This window comes from Physeter macrocephalus, chromosome 4 (assembly GCF_002837175.3).
Source record: "Physeter macrocephalus isolate SW-GA chromosome 4, ASM283717v5, whole genome shotgun sequence".
Classification (NCBI taxonomy): domain Eukaryota; kingdom Metazoa; phylum Chordata; class Mammalia; order Artiodactyla; family Physeteridae; genus Physeter; species Physeter macrocephalus.
In genome coordinates, this window is record NC_041217.1 from 88,126,228 (window position 1) to 88,143,880 (window position 17,653).

At 35.0% G+C, this 17,653-nt stretch overlaps 1 protein-coding gene across 1 annotated transcript in view; it reads right to left on the minus strand.

The window, feature by feature from the left end:
• The window catches only part of STXBP3 (syntaxin binding protein 3), a 56,293-nt gene that overhangs the window by 30,905 nt on the left and 7,735 nt on the right, over positions 1-17,653 (minus strand). Inside the window, exons 2-7 of the mRNA XM_055084394.1 lie at positions 14,508-14,557; positions 13,810-13,891; positions 10,295-10,371; positions 7,603-7,681; positions 6,264-6,364; positions 637-791 (exon numbers count right to left, since the gene is read on the minus strand). Of these exons, the coding sequence (XP_054940369.1) occupies positions 637-791; positions 6,264-6,364; positions 7,603-7,681; positions 10,295-10,371; positions 13,810-13,891; positions 14,508-14,557 (544 nt within the window). The remainder of the gene's footprint in view (positions 1-636; positions 792-6,263; positions 6,365-7,602; positions 7,682-10,294; positions 10,372-13,809; positions 13,892-14,507; positions 14,558-17,653) is intronic.

Genomic DNA, 17,653 nt, shown 5'->3' on the forward strand with positions numbered 1-17,653 from the left:
ACTGACCCCACGTGCCACAACTACTGAGCCCATGTGCCACAACTACTGAAGCCTGCACACCTAGAGCCAGTGCTCCTCAACAAGAGAAGCCACCACGATGAGAAGACTGTGCACCACCATGAGGAGTAGCCCCCGCTCGCCGCAACTAGAGAAAGCCCACGCGCAGCAATGAAGACCCAGTGCAGCCAAAAATAAAATAAATAATAATAATTTTTAAAAAAACACCTCCAAAAATCTATTTAAAATGGCTACTGGAATTAGATACCATAGATATTTAGATACTATAACCAGTATCCAGATACTATGACTTTAAATTTGGTGGAAATTCAATAAAACATTAAATGTAAGATGGTATTCCCCATAGGACAACAAAGACATTATTCTAAGCATTCCTTAAACTCATGAAAAATATACATGTAAACCAGACCAAATTTAAGCTCTGAAATTCAGTAATAGAGGCTATTAGTTACTCTGAAATTTAAGCCTTAAACTTTAAATCTCCTATATGTACAGCATAATTTTATAAAGAAAATGAATTCTGCAAACCAACACACAAAAGCACAGAGACATTACTTACCTGTATACCAAAGAGCAAATAGACAGCATAACATATAAAGGCACCACTGAGTGTCTTACCTTTTATATCTTACTCCAGGATTTTCATCCAGGGTAGCACATACTGTAACTATCTGCTCAGCCATTGCTTCCATGATGATATCTTTTCCATGTGCATTACTAGGGTCTGGACTGTAACAGTAATAGAATGCATCTGGTACATCAAGAGTATATACCTAAGTTAGGCCAAAAAAAGTCACACTGTCAATTTAGAAACTTGACTAAAAATACATATCTAGAAAAACACAGCTATTCCTTGGGATTCTAAAAAAAAAAATACTTGCACCAACCATGCTGTTTCCTAAAACAACTGTCTTTATCGCCGCAACTAGAGAAAGCCCACGCGCAGCAATGAAGACCCAGTGCAGCCAAAAATAAAATAAATAATAATAATTTTTAAAAAAACACCTCCAAAAATCTATTTAAAATGGCTACTGGAATTAGATACCATAGATATTTAGATACTATAACCAGTATCCAGATACTATGACTTTAAATTTGGTGGAAATTCAATAAAACATTAAATGTAAGATGGTATTCCCCATAGGACAACAAAGACATTATTCTAAGCATTCCTTAAACTCATGAAAAATATACATGTAAACCAGACCAAATTTAAGCTCTGAAATTCAGTAATAGAGGCTATTAGTTACTCTGAAATTTAAGCCTTAAACTTTAAATCTCCTATATGTACAGCATAATTTTATAAAGAAAATGAATTCTGCAAACCAACACACAAAAGCACAGAGACATTACTTACCTGTATACCAAAGAGCAAATAGACAGCATAACATATAAAGGCACCACTGAGTGTCTTACCTTTTATATCTTACTCCAGGATTTTCATCCAGGGTAGCACATACTGTAACTATCTGCTCAGCCATTGTTTCCATGATGATATCTTTTCCATGTGCATTACTAGGGTCTGGACTGTAACAGTAATAGAATGCATCTGGTACATCAAGAGTATATACCTAAGTTAGGCCAAAAAAAGTCACACTGTCAATTTAGAAACTTGACTAAAAATACATATCTAGAAAAACACAGCTATTCCTTGGGATTCTAAAAAAAAAAATACTTGCACCAACCATGCTGTTTCCTAAAACAACTGTCTTTACCTTAATCAAATCTCATTTTCTCTGTCATCTTGATTTCATCCTTTATTTCTTTTCTCACTCTCCTTTCCTGCTTAGTCTACCTCTCTCCTTCAATTCTTGTTTCATATATAGATTGTACTCTTTGATTTTCTCTACCTGTGCAGCAGATGAAATCTGAGGTAGTAAAACAAAAATAAAAATCTAAAACCTGGCACAAAGAAATAAAAGCCAAAATTGGTCTATATATTTGACATACATTAAAATCTTAACCCATTAGAGAATAACCTAGAAATTTTCCAAAGTTGATATATATCTTCAACTCTTTAGCTGATACTCTTAATGTCCTTAAAATAGAGACATACTTCCCCCAAAGACACAGCACTGTGCCAGACATAGTACTGGTCTTATGATATATACAGTGAAACCTCACAGACATTTTTCAACTAACAAAAGCATTTACTTACACGCAAAGAATTGGATTAGAGATTTACTATTATTGTGTTATTTGAAGAATACAAAAGAAAAAGCTCTCTAATTGGAGTTGAGATTTTCCCATTAAATTAATTTTAATTTTGTTTTTTAAACAATGATAGTAATCCCCCTTAGCCTAGGATAATGTATTGAGTGTAAAAGTAGACATGTAATAAACATTATAGGTTAACTAATGAATTATGAAAAAACTTCCCTACATTTCCTTTCACACGAAGTAATTTGTTTCTCTGAACATAACCCATCACTAACAGCAGCAGCCTGAACACAGACTGAGATTTAGCTGAAGCTAATCCACTTATGTCTGTGTTGCTGTATTAACAAAGTCTTAGTTGCTGTATTAACTACCAACAAGCACCCTACAGCTGGACTGTGGCTTTCTCATAGCATTCTATCCCATTGCAGTAGATAATATCTGTTCAAAAATATTTATTGCCCTCCCTACAGGGCCTCTCCCTATGGGAGTATACTTCCCACTCATTGATATCAGGCTTGCTATAGTCATTGGAATGTGAGTAGAAGTGACATGTGCCACTTCCCTACAGAAGCTTTAAAAGCCATTGTATGGCTCCACCATTTCTCTTTTCCCTCTGCTATGTCCCAGACAGGGGCTAATCCTTCAGCCTAAGTCCCAGAATGAAGAGGATGTAGAGCAAAGCCCCAGTCAAACCACAACGGACACTAACGTGAAGGAGACATAAACTTTGTTGTTGTAATGCACTGTGATTTGGGGAGTTGTTACCACAGCTTAAATTAATCTTAGCTATTATCTAATACTCTAATGAACCAAATACAATTTTGAAGCTGGTTTTCATTCTGCACTCACATCTTCCCTTTCCTTCCTTCTCCTTCCCCCACTTCCCATCACCACCATGACATGTTCCTTTAGACTATTACTAAATGCTTTCTTCATCTCCATGACCCACAATCAGCTCCTTAAATACAGGAACTCTCCCCCCACAACCTCCATTTACTTTTCTTGCTAAATTATAGCCAGCTTAGCTCTGTTTCTACCTAGATACAATATAGCACCCTCTCCACTAACTATACCAGACTTTTTGTACTCCCTGAGGTCCACTGTAAACAAACTCCCTTATATTCTTTAATGCTTTCCATCTAATTGCCCTAACGTATACGTGACAGCATTAATTACCTTAAACCCTTTGAAAGGGAAAGAGAGCTTTCTTTAATCCCTTTGACTCATGGACTCAGGAGGAGTCAACCACTTTCCTCTCTATGCAACTTCGAAATATGATGAATGTCCAACTTCTTTTCTCCGGAAGACTATCATATCTGACTTTACCAATTTCTCCTCAACGATCACCCGACTTCTACTTTTCCTTAAAGACTTTAGGACTTTTCTGTACCAGCCCGTTTTCTGCCATCACTCTTGATGGAACCTGGTGCCTCCTACAACCTGGTCCCAACCTACCTACAGACACAGCCTCATCTATCATACCATCACCCATTATAATCCTTATTCCTGCTGCTCCCCTGAACTTTCCTGCTTCTGTATCTTTGCACTCACGCTATTCTCACTTCTTAGAATATTTCTTCCCTCTTCATTACTACCTTATGAAATTCTATTTTTCAAGTGTTTTCTCATTTTCCTAGTAAGAATTAATCTCCTCTTGTGGCAGACTATGAGCTGCCTCCTAAAAAACCATTGTTCCCTTACTTTTCAGTAATCATACCAATTATTTGGGGTAAGCAGCCATACGCTCAGCTAAAAGACTACATTTCCATTTTCCATGCACTTGGGTATTGCCATGTGACTAAATTTTAGCTAATAAAATATAAATGAAAATGTACTTTCTTCTTTCTCTCCTTTATCCTCCTTCCTCAAATGAGAATGTAATAATTCTACAGACATCTTGGATCATGAGGGCCATCTCTAAGAGACCAGGCCCCTGACAATTTTGTAGAGCCAGCATACCGGCCTTGTATAGCCCACTTACTGACTTTCTGTATATTAGCAAGAAATTTCCAACTTGGTTAAACACTGAAAGTTTAAGTTGTCCTGTTATATGCAGTTGAACCTAATCTTAACTGATATTGTTTTGATGATGCGTAATACTTTGTATCTCTTTCACAGCTCTCGGATGAGGGTGGGGCACATATCTTGATCATCTTTTCATAGCATACTCTTTGCATCTAGAAGACAATGTCCACTGCACATGTTCTTGATAAATGCTCACATAGGCCGTTGCTTACAGCTCAAAGCAGTTAGCAGCATTTCATTTATATCTTCACTTGCAAACAAACAAAAGGTCACAATACAAAACTGAGAAAATTACAATTTTCACTGTAATTTCCCCATAACAGTTAAATTTATTAAGTAAACTCCCTTAAGATATTTATCAAGGAAGTAAATTAAAAGAAAAAACTTCTTAGGGGAAAAACATAGCCAACAGATAGGACCTTAAATAATCACAACATTTTGCAAAGACTGGTAAGTAGAAGAGTCTCATGAGATTTGTCTATACACACAAAGACAAGTTATTTCCATCAGCCATCAAATTAGTCAGATATATACACAAACCTCTCCTCCAAATACAGCCATTACTGAAATTTACTGAATTCTGAGGCTAAAACCATATTTATCTTCTGTGCAGCAAGATGCTCTGGACACATTTGTAATATTTATCACACCACTATTTAATCCCACATCATTTTAGGAAGCCCATTTTCACCCTACACTGAACTTACATATCATATTAAAAAGAATAAATCTAAAGGTAACCTTTGGAAAACAGTTTAATGTTAAGCAGATATCTTAAAATTTTACAAACTTGATTATGGTCTTTCTTTGTCAAAAACAGCAACAGCTTAGGGACTTCCCTGGTGGTCCAGTTGTAAAGAATCTGCCTTCCGATGCAGGGGATACAAGTTCGATCCCTGGTCGGGAAACTAAGATCCCACATGCCACGGGGCAACTAAGCCCACAAGCCACAACTAGAGAAGAGAAAACCCGCATGCCACAACTAGAGAGAGAAAAACCCACACGGCACAACTAGAGAGAAGCCTGGGCACCGCAAAGAAAGATCACATGTGCCTCAACGAAGATTCCACGTGCCGCAACTAAGACCCGACACAGCCAAATAAATAAATAATGTTTTTTAAAAACCACACAAACCCCCCCCCAAAAAAACCCAGCAACAGCTTAAAAGAAAAATTCATTATCAAGGACCATTCTATTTCTTAAAGTATTGACCTTAGAGTTCCAAACAACAGTAAACTATTTCAATTCTATGAAATGCTGGAATCCAAACACAGAGAACAGAGCTAAACAATGCACTAGCTGTGTGATTACGGCAAGTTACTTAATCTCTTTGATTTCCCCATCTTTAAAATGTAGATAGAATTATCATCTATTCATAGGGCTATTGTGAAGATTACATGCATACATTTATGTAAAGCATTTTAGGAAAGTGTCTGACACAGAGAAAGTACTATGTGTTTGCAATTATTAATTGAAGGCTCATTAACTATTCCAAAGGCAAAACAAATCTACAAAAATCCTTCATTTTATAAATTAAATAATAGCTTATATAACATTATGTAAAAAGTTTACTAAAGAACTTTGTTTTAATATCACAAATGGTTACAGAAGCTAAAAGTATTTATCTCTTTGGAGTCATTTAACAAACATTATGCTAAAAATCTTTTGGTTTCATAATCTGATAGGGCTGTAAACCTTGACACACACAGGACTTAGTGGGAGATGTGAAATTTAAGTCCACTTTCATTATTAATGTTATATTCCAATTTAGTACTCATGTTCCACCCTTCACCAGAGGAAATGTTTATTTGTGGATTGTTCAAACTTCACCAAATACATAATATAAAAAACATCTTTAGGATAAACCTTATTAACAAATAAGTTCATAAAACTGAATTTTAAAATCCATTATAAACTAAACTTAAAGATAAAAGTCATTTGGGTCTTCTGAGCACAAGCTGCCCATTCTCCTTGCTTGACCCTTGTAACAAACCTTTCTCTGCTCAAAAAAAAATTTTTTTTAATAAAAAATAAATTAAAAAAATAAAAATAGAAAGTACCTGAGATTCAAGTGGAATGAAGGAAATATTTATTTCTTTACATCTTCTTATTGTCTTGGAGCAAGAAGCCTTAATTTTGTTAAAGAGACTATCAGGGCAAACTGAGAGGGGGGAAAAAAAAAATCAAAGCATATAACTGCATCTAAATTTTCCTTCTTTTGAGTAAATCATTCCAACATCCAAGAATATTTATTTTTTATATATAATTACTGACTTTCACAAAGTAATTTACCATGAGGACAGAGATAATATGTAAATACTGTTTTTCACTTTATAGAACAGATGCATTCTAGTAATGACGGCTGTGATACAAATTCCACTTTCCCCATTCATATCCACCGTAACCTAAGATTATTTCCTTAGAGAGCTGCTAACACAGCAAACTAAAATTGTTAGGAAGGAAAATCAAGTCCAAACTAAGGACTTAATAAACTTTCACAGGACTTTCAGAACTTGTTAGGAATTTATACTACTTTCTAAATCTGCCACTAAGTGGAGCCACACCACACAAATTTTTAATTTTTCCTTGAATTACAGGATATCCTCTAGTGTCAGGAAATTCTAAGCCTCTCAACTAGTAAGTTCTGGACCTTAGAACCTGTCTTTTCCCCCCCTTTTACCTAACTGCTTATATAGTTTCACTAAAACTAGGTTGGAGTATCAACCACTGGCTTCTGCTGTCTTTTAACATGTTGTTCTTTACCCTCAAAATTCCTTAAATTAAAAGAGGCTTCATACTCATTAAATTTTATCAATTCCATAAACATGAATTTCTGTATAATAAGGTTACTTAAATGAAAAATACTTATGATATGGTCTTTTAAAAAATGCAAGCTACTACTAGGTATGAGATAAATAAAAATTTACAAGAAAAATAATATAGAAAGCTGCTTTTTATTTGAATGTACAGCACAGAAAAAGAAATGTGATAGGTTTTCTCCCTTAATATTAGCAAACAGATGGAAGTTTCTTCTGTGCATCTCCCAAAGGGTCTTATTTTTTTATTATATAATCAAATCTCCAGTTGAAACTTTTATTTAAAGAAGAATTCTTCCTGTTATTGGTACAGAATTTGAGGGATAGCCCTCTCCATCAACCCCCTCACCCCTGTATACCAGCAAAAATGACTATCTTTTGAAACTAGTTTGGAATGATTTAATTTTCTATCACCTTACCATGAATTAGCATAGAAATAATCTTATATTTTTAGATTCTTTCAAACCTAATTAGAACAAACAATAAATAGAAAGTCACTAGTACTAAAATAGCATTACAAGAAATACTTCATAATTAATAGGATCCGAAATAATGAAGCAATAACTTTTACAAAGCTACTTACAGTCAGTGAAGTAGATATATGCTGCTTTGTATTTGTTCTCTGATTTACTTCCGAAATCACGTAAAAAACAGTCTACAGACTTAAAAAAGGTTAGATGTTAATATACATTTTATCAAATACTAATTTAAATATGCTAGCTTTTGAAATAACTAAGATTATTTTGATGATAAAGTAAAACCTTAACTGTCAAAAGATTAATTTATAAACTGATTTTTTAAGATGCTATGTTGTCTAGCCAGTTATAGCTAGAAGCATAGTAAGTAGTAAGGTAAAATGTATGAACAGAATGCTGTTTTGGTGACGAGGAGCTGTAGGAATGGTCAAGTGACAGAGAAGCTGAAGCAACATAAAAGACAAGACCACTGGAAGATAACAGATCAAGGAATTGAGAAGTCAATGAACGTACTGAAAATATTACCTACAGGGAAAATGAAACCATCCAGACTATGACTGGAGAACTGCTGAACAGACTGACAGTGAGCTGGGAGCTAAAATTGTCAAGGGGGATTAGAATGAAAAAGCCAAACGTTGGCAGACTGCGAAGAGGAGGGAGAGCAGGTAATACAGTCTAATAGTATTTGCCTCTATGCTGGTAGTTTTAAAGATACAGTAGCCTGAAAGCAAAAATGAAGAACACACAATTTAATTCTCTCTCATCCATCTGTTCCTTTTTCTCCTCCTGCAACTCCTAGAACTAGTATATTTCTGTTAGAGCTCATGAATCTATCCTGCAAGTCTCTTATCCTTCCCCTCATGATTTCAATGATTGTTTTTTTGCTTTGAGATACTCCATTTTAATCTTTTAGACTATTAATTCAAATTTCCATAGTGATTATCCTCTTCAATTAATTATTTAACTGAGAAAATACACTTCTGGGCTTCAGAAAGTTTATGTGCTATACCAGACTCTTCTTAAGTGTACTATTTTTCTGTTCTGGTTATCATTCTTCCCTCCAAGCCCCTATATGTTGCTACATGTGCCCTTTTTTTCATTCTTACTAAACCGTCTCTCTCTGGCCACCTGACCTACTTAGATGTGTGGTTGCTTCTCTTTGTCAGCTCAGTTGAAGCTTAGGTTTAGTTGTTGGAGTACCCTAAACAGAGGCAGTACCATAAGAAGAGGAAGGCGAAGAGGAAGGCAAAGAAGTTTCTCCTCCTGAGGGCTGTAGGTATAAAAGCAAAAATCCACCCAACTGACCTTTCCCCTAGGGTTCACAGATCTCTTATACACAAACTCTTCCTGAAATCTGTCATTTTATGACCCCTGCTTGGGAACTCTCTGACGCTGGTCTCCGCGTGCTCACCCAGCCTGAGGAAGGAAATCTCACACCAAGTTTCTCTACAAGTACCCAAGGAGCCCAAGGCCTCACATGCACCCACAGGCCTATAGAACCCAAGAGGTAATTGATTCAGGACAGAAAGAGAAAACTGGAGCTGGTTGTAGTAGATAAAGGAGTCACATTCAGGTACCATTTTCTCTGAATCCTTTGATTCTTTACTGAATACATAATTTTGTATCCTGCTTTTGTCACTAACATTAAAAATGAACATTTACATAGATCATTAAAATTTTCTAAAAACCTCATTTTCAATGGCCACATGGTCTTTCATATCAGTATTTGTTAATGCTAAGAATTTATCTGGATATCTTTATTGCTTTTGAAATTTAGTTTGACCATTTATTTGATTTCTTTTTAACAATAAACTCCAAGATTCAGAATGTTTCAAGGTTCTTGATATGAAAAATTATTTTCCAAAAAGGCTGTATTAATCTATACTCCCACTAGCAGTATATAGTAGTTTCTACTCCATCAACCATTGATAATGGGTATTGACAGCTAGAATACGATACATAGATAAATAAATAAATGTCTACGTATACACACTTTTTTTTAATCCCTCTGCCAATTTAGGAGGTGAAAACGGTGCTTCTTTCATTTTTTCCGATCATGAATTTTATCTTATAAAATTATATTACGGATAAGATATAAAATGTCATTAAAATCCACCAGCAGCCAATATGTAGAGACCATATAGTAAATGTCTGGGTTTTTCCCTACTGTCTGCTCTGCTAGAGTTAGAAGAAATGAAATTGGAATTGCCAAATTAACATTCTTATTCTAAGAATAAGCCAAAGGATGTGTTGGAAAATGCATTCTCAGATACTATACAGAATAAAGGAATTTGATACTTTATATGGCTCTAAAGTTTTGGCTTTAAGTATGAATTAAATCATGGTTAGATTATAAAGAAATTCCTTTCCCATAAAAAATATACATATACATACATATCTACATATATACATACATATATGTGTGTACATCCATACATATATGTGTACTATAGGGAAGTCACTAAGATAAATGAAAGATTAATCCAAGACCATTTCTTTTACATACATTTCCATCCTCCTAAAAATTATGGTTGAATAGAAACTGCATGGGTACAAATTATTGAAAGAAACTCTATCATTTTATATAATTAAATTCTGCTTTAATAGATGGGGAGAAAGGAATTCTTTCACTTAAATATTCTCATTGAGAAGAATGCAAATGAAACAATCTTCAAACACAGGGAGACTCTCCTAAGCATCTAATAAAGGACATTTTATTACTTTGAATTTTCTAAGAGAAAATCATGTCAATGGTGAAAATTTTGAAGAACATACTTTTTAAAGATTCAAAACACTCACCTTTGATGTTGGAGAGATAAAATAAAGAGCTTTCATTTGTCTGACAGGTTCTCGATTCTTATAAATATTCTCCACAACTAACCAAAAAAAAAGTCATTTTATATAACCAAATATTTATACACTTGAAACAATTTTTAAATGAAAATTCACTGTACTTCTTTATTTATAATAATATAGAAACACAACTGTATATCCTGGGCTTAACATTTTCTTTGTCTTCATTTGAAAAATTAAAAAGTCCTGAAAATGTGTCTTCCCTAAACTCTGGGCTAAGTGCTCATCATGAGAAAAAAAGATAAAGCAGCTATTTGATAGTTAGGTCTACCAGCATAAGCAATCAACATGCCATGAAGAAACCAAGAAAATGCATTTAAAATTAAAATATGTATTTCTTTTAAAAAATATTCTACTATAATAATAGAAAATATAATATCAGAAATCAGGCTAAGCATGAATTATCTGTTAAACCTCATAATAACCCTTTATGTATTTTACAAATGAGGTAACTGAGGCTTAAAAAAGTTAAGAAACTTATCCAAGTTACACAGTAAGAAAGAAGAGACAGGATTCCAACCCACATCTGTCCAACTCCAGAGTCTAAGTTTTTAACTGCTATAACATTCTTTAAATAAATTGCCAATTAATTCTTTTCCTTTTAAAACCACACATTAATATAAATCATTTTTTCAACAATGAAATATTGCCATAATTTAATCAATTATATTTTTATTACTGAAATTAAGAATTTTATAAATAACTAATATAAAACAAAGTGAATTTAAAACTAGTAAGCCCTAAATTGTCAAATTAACTACGAAGACTATATTAAAACAATACTAACTTAAAGTATCATTCTACAAATCAAGAGAACCATCTTTCAAGATTCACGCTGGCAAAGGGCCTAGAAAGAATTTAAAACATTAATCTGACATGCAAGGAAGGCTACTGTTGGACTTCTCTTTTAAATACGATGATTCATTTTCTCATACCTAAATTTATACTAGTATAGGTTTATCATAGCTTCTGTTAGAGAGGATATCAAATAAGATTTCTGAGGAAATAGTTAATTTTATTTTTATCTCCACTCCCAACAATTGTAATTCCACCTTTAAAAGATTATGGTTAAATCTGTGTTAATTTACTTTTATTGCTTAGTGCCCAAAATAAAGTGTCTTACAGTCATCTTACGCTGTACATACTATGTATTATGTTTGGTGAGTAACGTACTTGTTAAAATGTTGTAATATGATTTAGAACACAGACTTTGAAAAGATTCTGAAATGTCTGGTTATCAATAGCAGAAAGTGCCACTTCTTCAATTCACTGAAAAGTGGATATCTATTAAATGATAAAAAAGGAAAGGCTTTTATGATTATTCCAATAATAGTGACAAAGGAATAATCTAATTCCCAGTCTATTTTTTTTTAAAGGTTTTTACTTGACTTTAGTGGAGACACTGAGGTAGCATCACACGTGTATTTTTTTCCTCATGTTTTTTAAAAGTTCCAAGACACACTGAATATTTTCACAAATGACCTGAACGCAGACAGAAAGTCTGGTCACTGAATGGCCAATGCAGGTGAGCTGATGTGGAACTCAAAAGAAATGTGACATGTTCAAGTTAGTAGATATGATTATGATTAAATCAAAGCAAACCTAGGTGACTGGAGGATACAGAGAACAATCCACAGCAACATGCTCCATGATATACAGTCCTATATAACACTTCCCAAAAAAGGCTTCTGTGATCAAATAAGTTTAGAAAACTGAATACTATACCTATTCACAGGGGATCCACATTATCTGCTAGCATATAAAAAACTCCAAAAAGTCCTAAAGAAACCTGGTTAGCTTTGTTTAATGCTGTTTCCCAAACTAACGTGGCCACAGAGTCCTTTCCTTGAACAATATCAATCAACACTGAACACACAGTAAGAAACAATGGTCTATAAAAATTCAATAAAACCTCCTTACAGTGAAAAATGGTTCTGCAGCTTCATAGTGCTGAACACATATTATCAAATGGTTCTCTAACTGCACATCAGAGAGACCTCTGGGAACGTAAAAAAACTTAAGTGGCTTAATCAATATTACACTTATCTAGTTAGTAGAAAAATCAAGGCTTTGATCTTCTAATTTCTAGTTCAGAGCTTAATTTTCTACTGAAGGTCATAAAGACCACAAACTGAATATGTAATCAACAATAAAAGATTATTTTATTAATAAATATCAAAAAGTAAACATTGCTAAATTTTTTAGGTAATCCTTTCATTCTACGCAATGCTCACGCTTTCTTGAATACTGGGTGTACTTTTGAACCTCACAAGTTAGGAGTGACAGAGGATACAGATACTATACTAGAATCTAAAATATAAAAGAATTATATTTGACTTTGAGTCCCAGTTTTCACTTTACAAATCGGGGTATTAATAATATCTGTCTTTAAAGGGCTGTTATGAAGGCAAATTTAAATAGATGACTTAAAGGATGATGAGTTATATAGATGATATGATTATGAATGTTACAAGATATTGGTATTCTCCCCAAAATGTAAGAGAAATTAAAATCCCATTAACACAATCCTGCCCAGTGGAAGACAGCAACTGTGGTAGTGTGATTTTTTTTCCATAATCCCACACTAAAGCTGATTTAAATTTAAAATTAATAGCCTCATTTCTAGGTAATAAAGAGAAACTTTAAAAGTCAGTATCATACACTTGTAAATATGTACAAAAGTTGATTTTATGACATAAATCTTACTATTCATTTAAAAACAATACATCGGGCTTCCCTGGTGGCACAGTGGTGAAGAATCCGCCTGCCAATGCAGGGGACACGGGTTCGAGCCCTGGTCTGGGAAGATCCCACATGCTGCAGAGCAACTAACCTCATGCGCCACAACTACTGAACCTGCACTCTAGAGCCTGCGAGCCATAACCACTGAGCCTGCATGCCACAACTACTGAAGCCCGCGCGCCTAGAACCCGTGCTCCACAACAAGAGAAGCCACTGCAATGAGAAGCCCACGCACCACAACGAAGAGTAGCCCCCGCTCGCCGCAACTAGAGAAAGCCCATACGCAGCAATGAAGACCCAATGCAGCCAAAAAATAAATAAATAAAAATAAATAAATCTATAAGAATAAAAATAAAAACAATACATGAAAACCAAAAACATTAATCAAAATACTAAGGTAAACCTAGTGCATCAGCATACAAAACTGTAACAAATACATAAGAGTAAAAAATTTGAAGAACAAACTCAATAAGGCAACTTAGTCTTGGTTAGGGGTGCTTAATTGTATGTCTCAGCTGAGGGAAAAAACTCTGACTTACAGAGGTTATTCTGAAGACTCACAAAGAAAAGAATGTCCAGTGTAATTATTATGGCTAGAATTACTAAAAAAAAAAAAACATAACCCCCTGAGAAACACAATTACTAAAATTTATTAATACTTCAAACTCTCCCAATCATAATAAAAAACGTTTTTCATGATGAGTATCTGTAACACTTACCAGTTATACCCTCTGCTAGAAGATCTGTCATTTTGCAACACGATGCCAAAAGCTTAGTGGTAAATTCATCTAGAAGCATTATCTTAAAATGAATATAAATTAAGGAATACTATCAGCATTTGACTGCCAAGAATTCACAAAAGACAGAATTTAATGCATTAAACCTACTCAAGCTTATAAACTTTTTATAACAAAATTAAAATATTAGGACAGTGGGCAAAATTATCTCAATTCATTTAACTTGCATGACCTAGAAATTTATTTCCTCAATATACGGACATATGATATTATACATACGTAAGCAAACAGAAATATTTTCATTTTGAAGCAGAGAACTTGTTCATTTTAAATGTATGTTATGTTTAATATCAAATTTTCTTAAAATTATAAAATGCCACTTGTAGAATAATTGTTCTAGGCACCATTTTAGCATTTTACATGGATTAATTCATTTAATATTTACAACTACCCTATGAGGTACTTCCATCCCCATTTTATCGATAAGGAAACAGGCACAGAGATGTCAAATAATTTGTTCAAGAGGCCACAGCTAATAGGAGGTAAAGCTAGGATGTGAGCACAAGCAGTATGGTTCTAGACCCTATACTTTTATAGAAGTATAATAAGTAAAATATATAGAAGTCCTCAATAAAGGCTTCTAGCTTCATGCAAATTCTATGTGAGTATGCAAATTCTACCTTCCATTCGCCTTCTTTCTTGCAGTCATCAAACACTGTTGCTTTTATCTCTGCAAAGAAAAAGAGAACTATTTAGGAATCTTAATCAACAGTCAGAATAACTACTCAAAAGGTCCAACATGGCTGGGGAAATATCAACTGGAATTGCTCAGCTACATAAAAAGCATATTCACTTGTTAAACTTGAAGTAAAAATCCAGTTCTCTTTAATACATAACCTATATGGTACATTTAAACAGGGCTTCCCTGGTGGCGCAGTGGTTGAGAGTCCGCCTGCTGATGCGGGGGACGCGGGTTCGTGCCCCCGTCCAGGAAGATCCCACGTGCCGCAGAGCGGCTGGGCTCGTGAGCCATGGCCGCTGAGCCTGCGCGTCCGGAGCCTGTGCTCCGCAACGGGAGAGGCCACAGCAGTGAGAGGCCCGCGTACCGCAAAAAAATAAATAAATAAACTGTAATATATTTTTAATCTTTATGAGAATAAAAATATTATTAAAAAGGCTAAGGATTTCCCTGGTGGCGCAGTGGTTAAGAATCTGCCTGCCGATGGCAGCGGACATGGGTTCGAGCCCTGGTCTGGGAAGATCCCACATGCCGTGGAGCAACTAAGCCCGTGTGCCACAACTACTGAGCCTGCGCTCTAGAGCCCATGAGCCACAACTACTGAAGCCAGTGCACCTAAAGCTCGTGCTCCTTAACAAGAGAAGCCACCACAATGAGAAGCCTGCGCACCACAATGAAGAGTAGCCCCCACTCGACGCAACTAGAGAAAAGCCTGCGCGCAGCAGCAAAGACCCAACGCAGCCAAAAATAAATAAATTAATTTTTTTAAAAAGGCTAAAATATTTAATTATATAAACATATCTGGAAAATATTTCTGAAAGTATTATCTGACTTGGTTTTTCCTATTTACTTAAATCCTAAGTAAACAAGATGAAAACAAGAAACTGGGACTTCCCTGGTGGTCCAGTGGTAAAGACTATGCACTTCCACTGTAGGGGGGCAAGGTTCGATCCCTGGCTGGGGAACTAAGTAAGATCCCACATGCCACCATGGCCTGGCCAAAACAAAAACAAAAACAAAAACCCCACAGGAATAGCCCTAAATGGCCCATTGCTAAATTACATCTGACAATCAAAACTAGAGAAGTTTCTGCCTGATTTATTACAATTTTCAAAAATGTGTCACAGCATTAGGATACAAATATTCAGAATTTATTTATAATCAGTAAATATTTATTAATGCGTTCCTTGCAATGATTTTCAAAATTAATCTAAACATGTATTTTAAATTACTAAATAAAATACACATAGGCAATTCACACAAATACCTGTTATTCTTCTTTGTAAGATAAAAATTTCCCACATTTAATGTTTTATTAATTCTCAGTTAATTTTGAAAACTGTAGTAATGTAACACATAAAATACAATTAAATGTAAATTACAGTAACTCCTGTTTTTCATTAATTCTTTTTTTTAAATTTATTTATTTTGTTTACTTTTATTTTTGGCTGTGTTGGGTCTTTGTTGCTGCACGTGGGCTTTCTCTAGTCGCGGCGAGCTGGGGCTACTCTTCGTTGCAGTGCGTGGGCTTCTCATTGCGTTGGCTTCTTGTTGTGGAGCACGGGCTCTAAGTACGCGGGCTTCAGTAGTTGTCTCACGCAGGCTCAGCAGTTGTGGCTTGCGGGCTCTAGAGCACAGGCTCAGTAGTTGTGGCGCATGGGCTTAGTTGCTCTGCGGCCTGTGGGATCTTCCGGGACCAGGGCTCGAACCTGTGTCCCCTGCACTGGCAGGCGGATTCTTAACCACTGCACCACCAGGGAAGCCCCATTAATTCTTGATAATGAGATACTTATATAATTCATTTAAACTTTTCTATTTCTTAATTTATATTTAAGTTAATGCTTTTGGAAATTTACCAACAAGTTTTCGGCACCATGTTAAAAAATGACATGTCCAAGCAGAGGGTATATTTAATAAGGGTTACTGATACTCATCATAAGAATTGTGATCTGAAAGGTTTTACTGTGACTAAGAAGGTGTGAAAGTGTTAAGATATATTAAGAGGCTTATATATGTTTGCTGGGAAGATTATGATGTTATATAAGATTTATGGCAAAAGCCTGAAGTATTTAACCATAATTTAAGCCTAAAGCAGTGGATTCTGGTATTCTACAGGCAAAGAGGAAGGATTTTCTCAAGTAGCACTGAGGCACTGAAACATTATGGTACTTCCCTTTCTGAGCTTGCTTTATTCCTGTATACCTAAAACAAGCTGAAAATCAAAGACATTTTGCTAAGTTTTGCTGAATTTATGTCTTTCTCTTAAGAAATGAATGCTCATGGAATTTATGATGGAGCAGACTGAACAGCTCCCTAGCCGAACTCATTCCAGTCTTTACCACCTTAGAAACTGCACTGTCATATATGGCAGAAACTAGTCACATATGGCTACTGAGCACTTGAAATGTGGTTAGCCCGAACTGGGATGTCCTGCAAGTATAAAATACACACCAGATTTCAAAGACTTAGTACAAAAAGAAATCTAAAATATCATTTTGTATGTTGATTACATGTTTCAATGATAACATTTTGGATAGATCAGGTTAAACAAAATATATTTTAAAAATTAATTTCATGTTTCTTTTTACCTTTTTTTTTTTTTGATTTGGCTATCAGAAAACTTTAAGTAACATATGTGGTTTGCCGTTATTTCTAACTAGAATCTGAGCATACCTTAGAATCTGAGGATACCAAGCCAGTCAGTGTTAGCATCTCAAAAATAAATGATAAAGAGATAACTAGTTTTCTGGACAGAGATTAGGGGCATCCATGAAAAGTGATGTGGTTACAGGTAAAATGTGTTTGGAGGAGTCAAAGGAAATCACATCAACTAATATGACAGAACTAAAAAGGTATTTCCTCTAATTATTAATGGGACTTATTTAACCTTATAATCCATTTCTCTTGCACCCTAAATATGGATACATCCCAAGATTCAATTCTCTTACTTTTTTTTTTTTTTTTTTTTTTTTTTTTTTTTGCGGTACGCGGGCCTCCCCCTGTTGCGGCCTCTCCCGTTGCGGAGCACAGGCTCCGGACGCGCAGGCTCCGGACGCGCAGGCCCAGCAGCCATGGCTCACGGGCCCA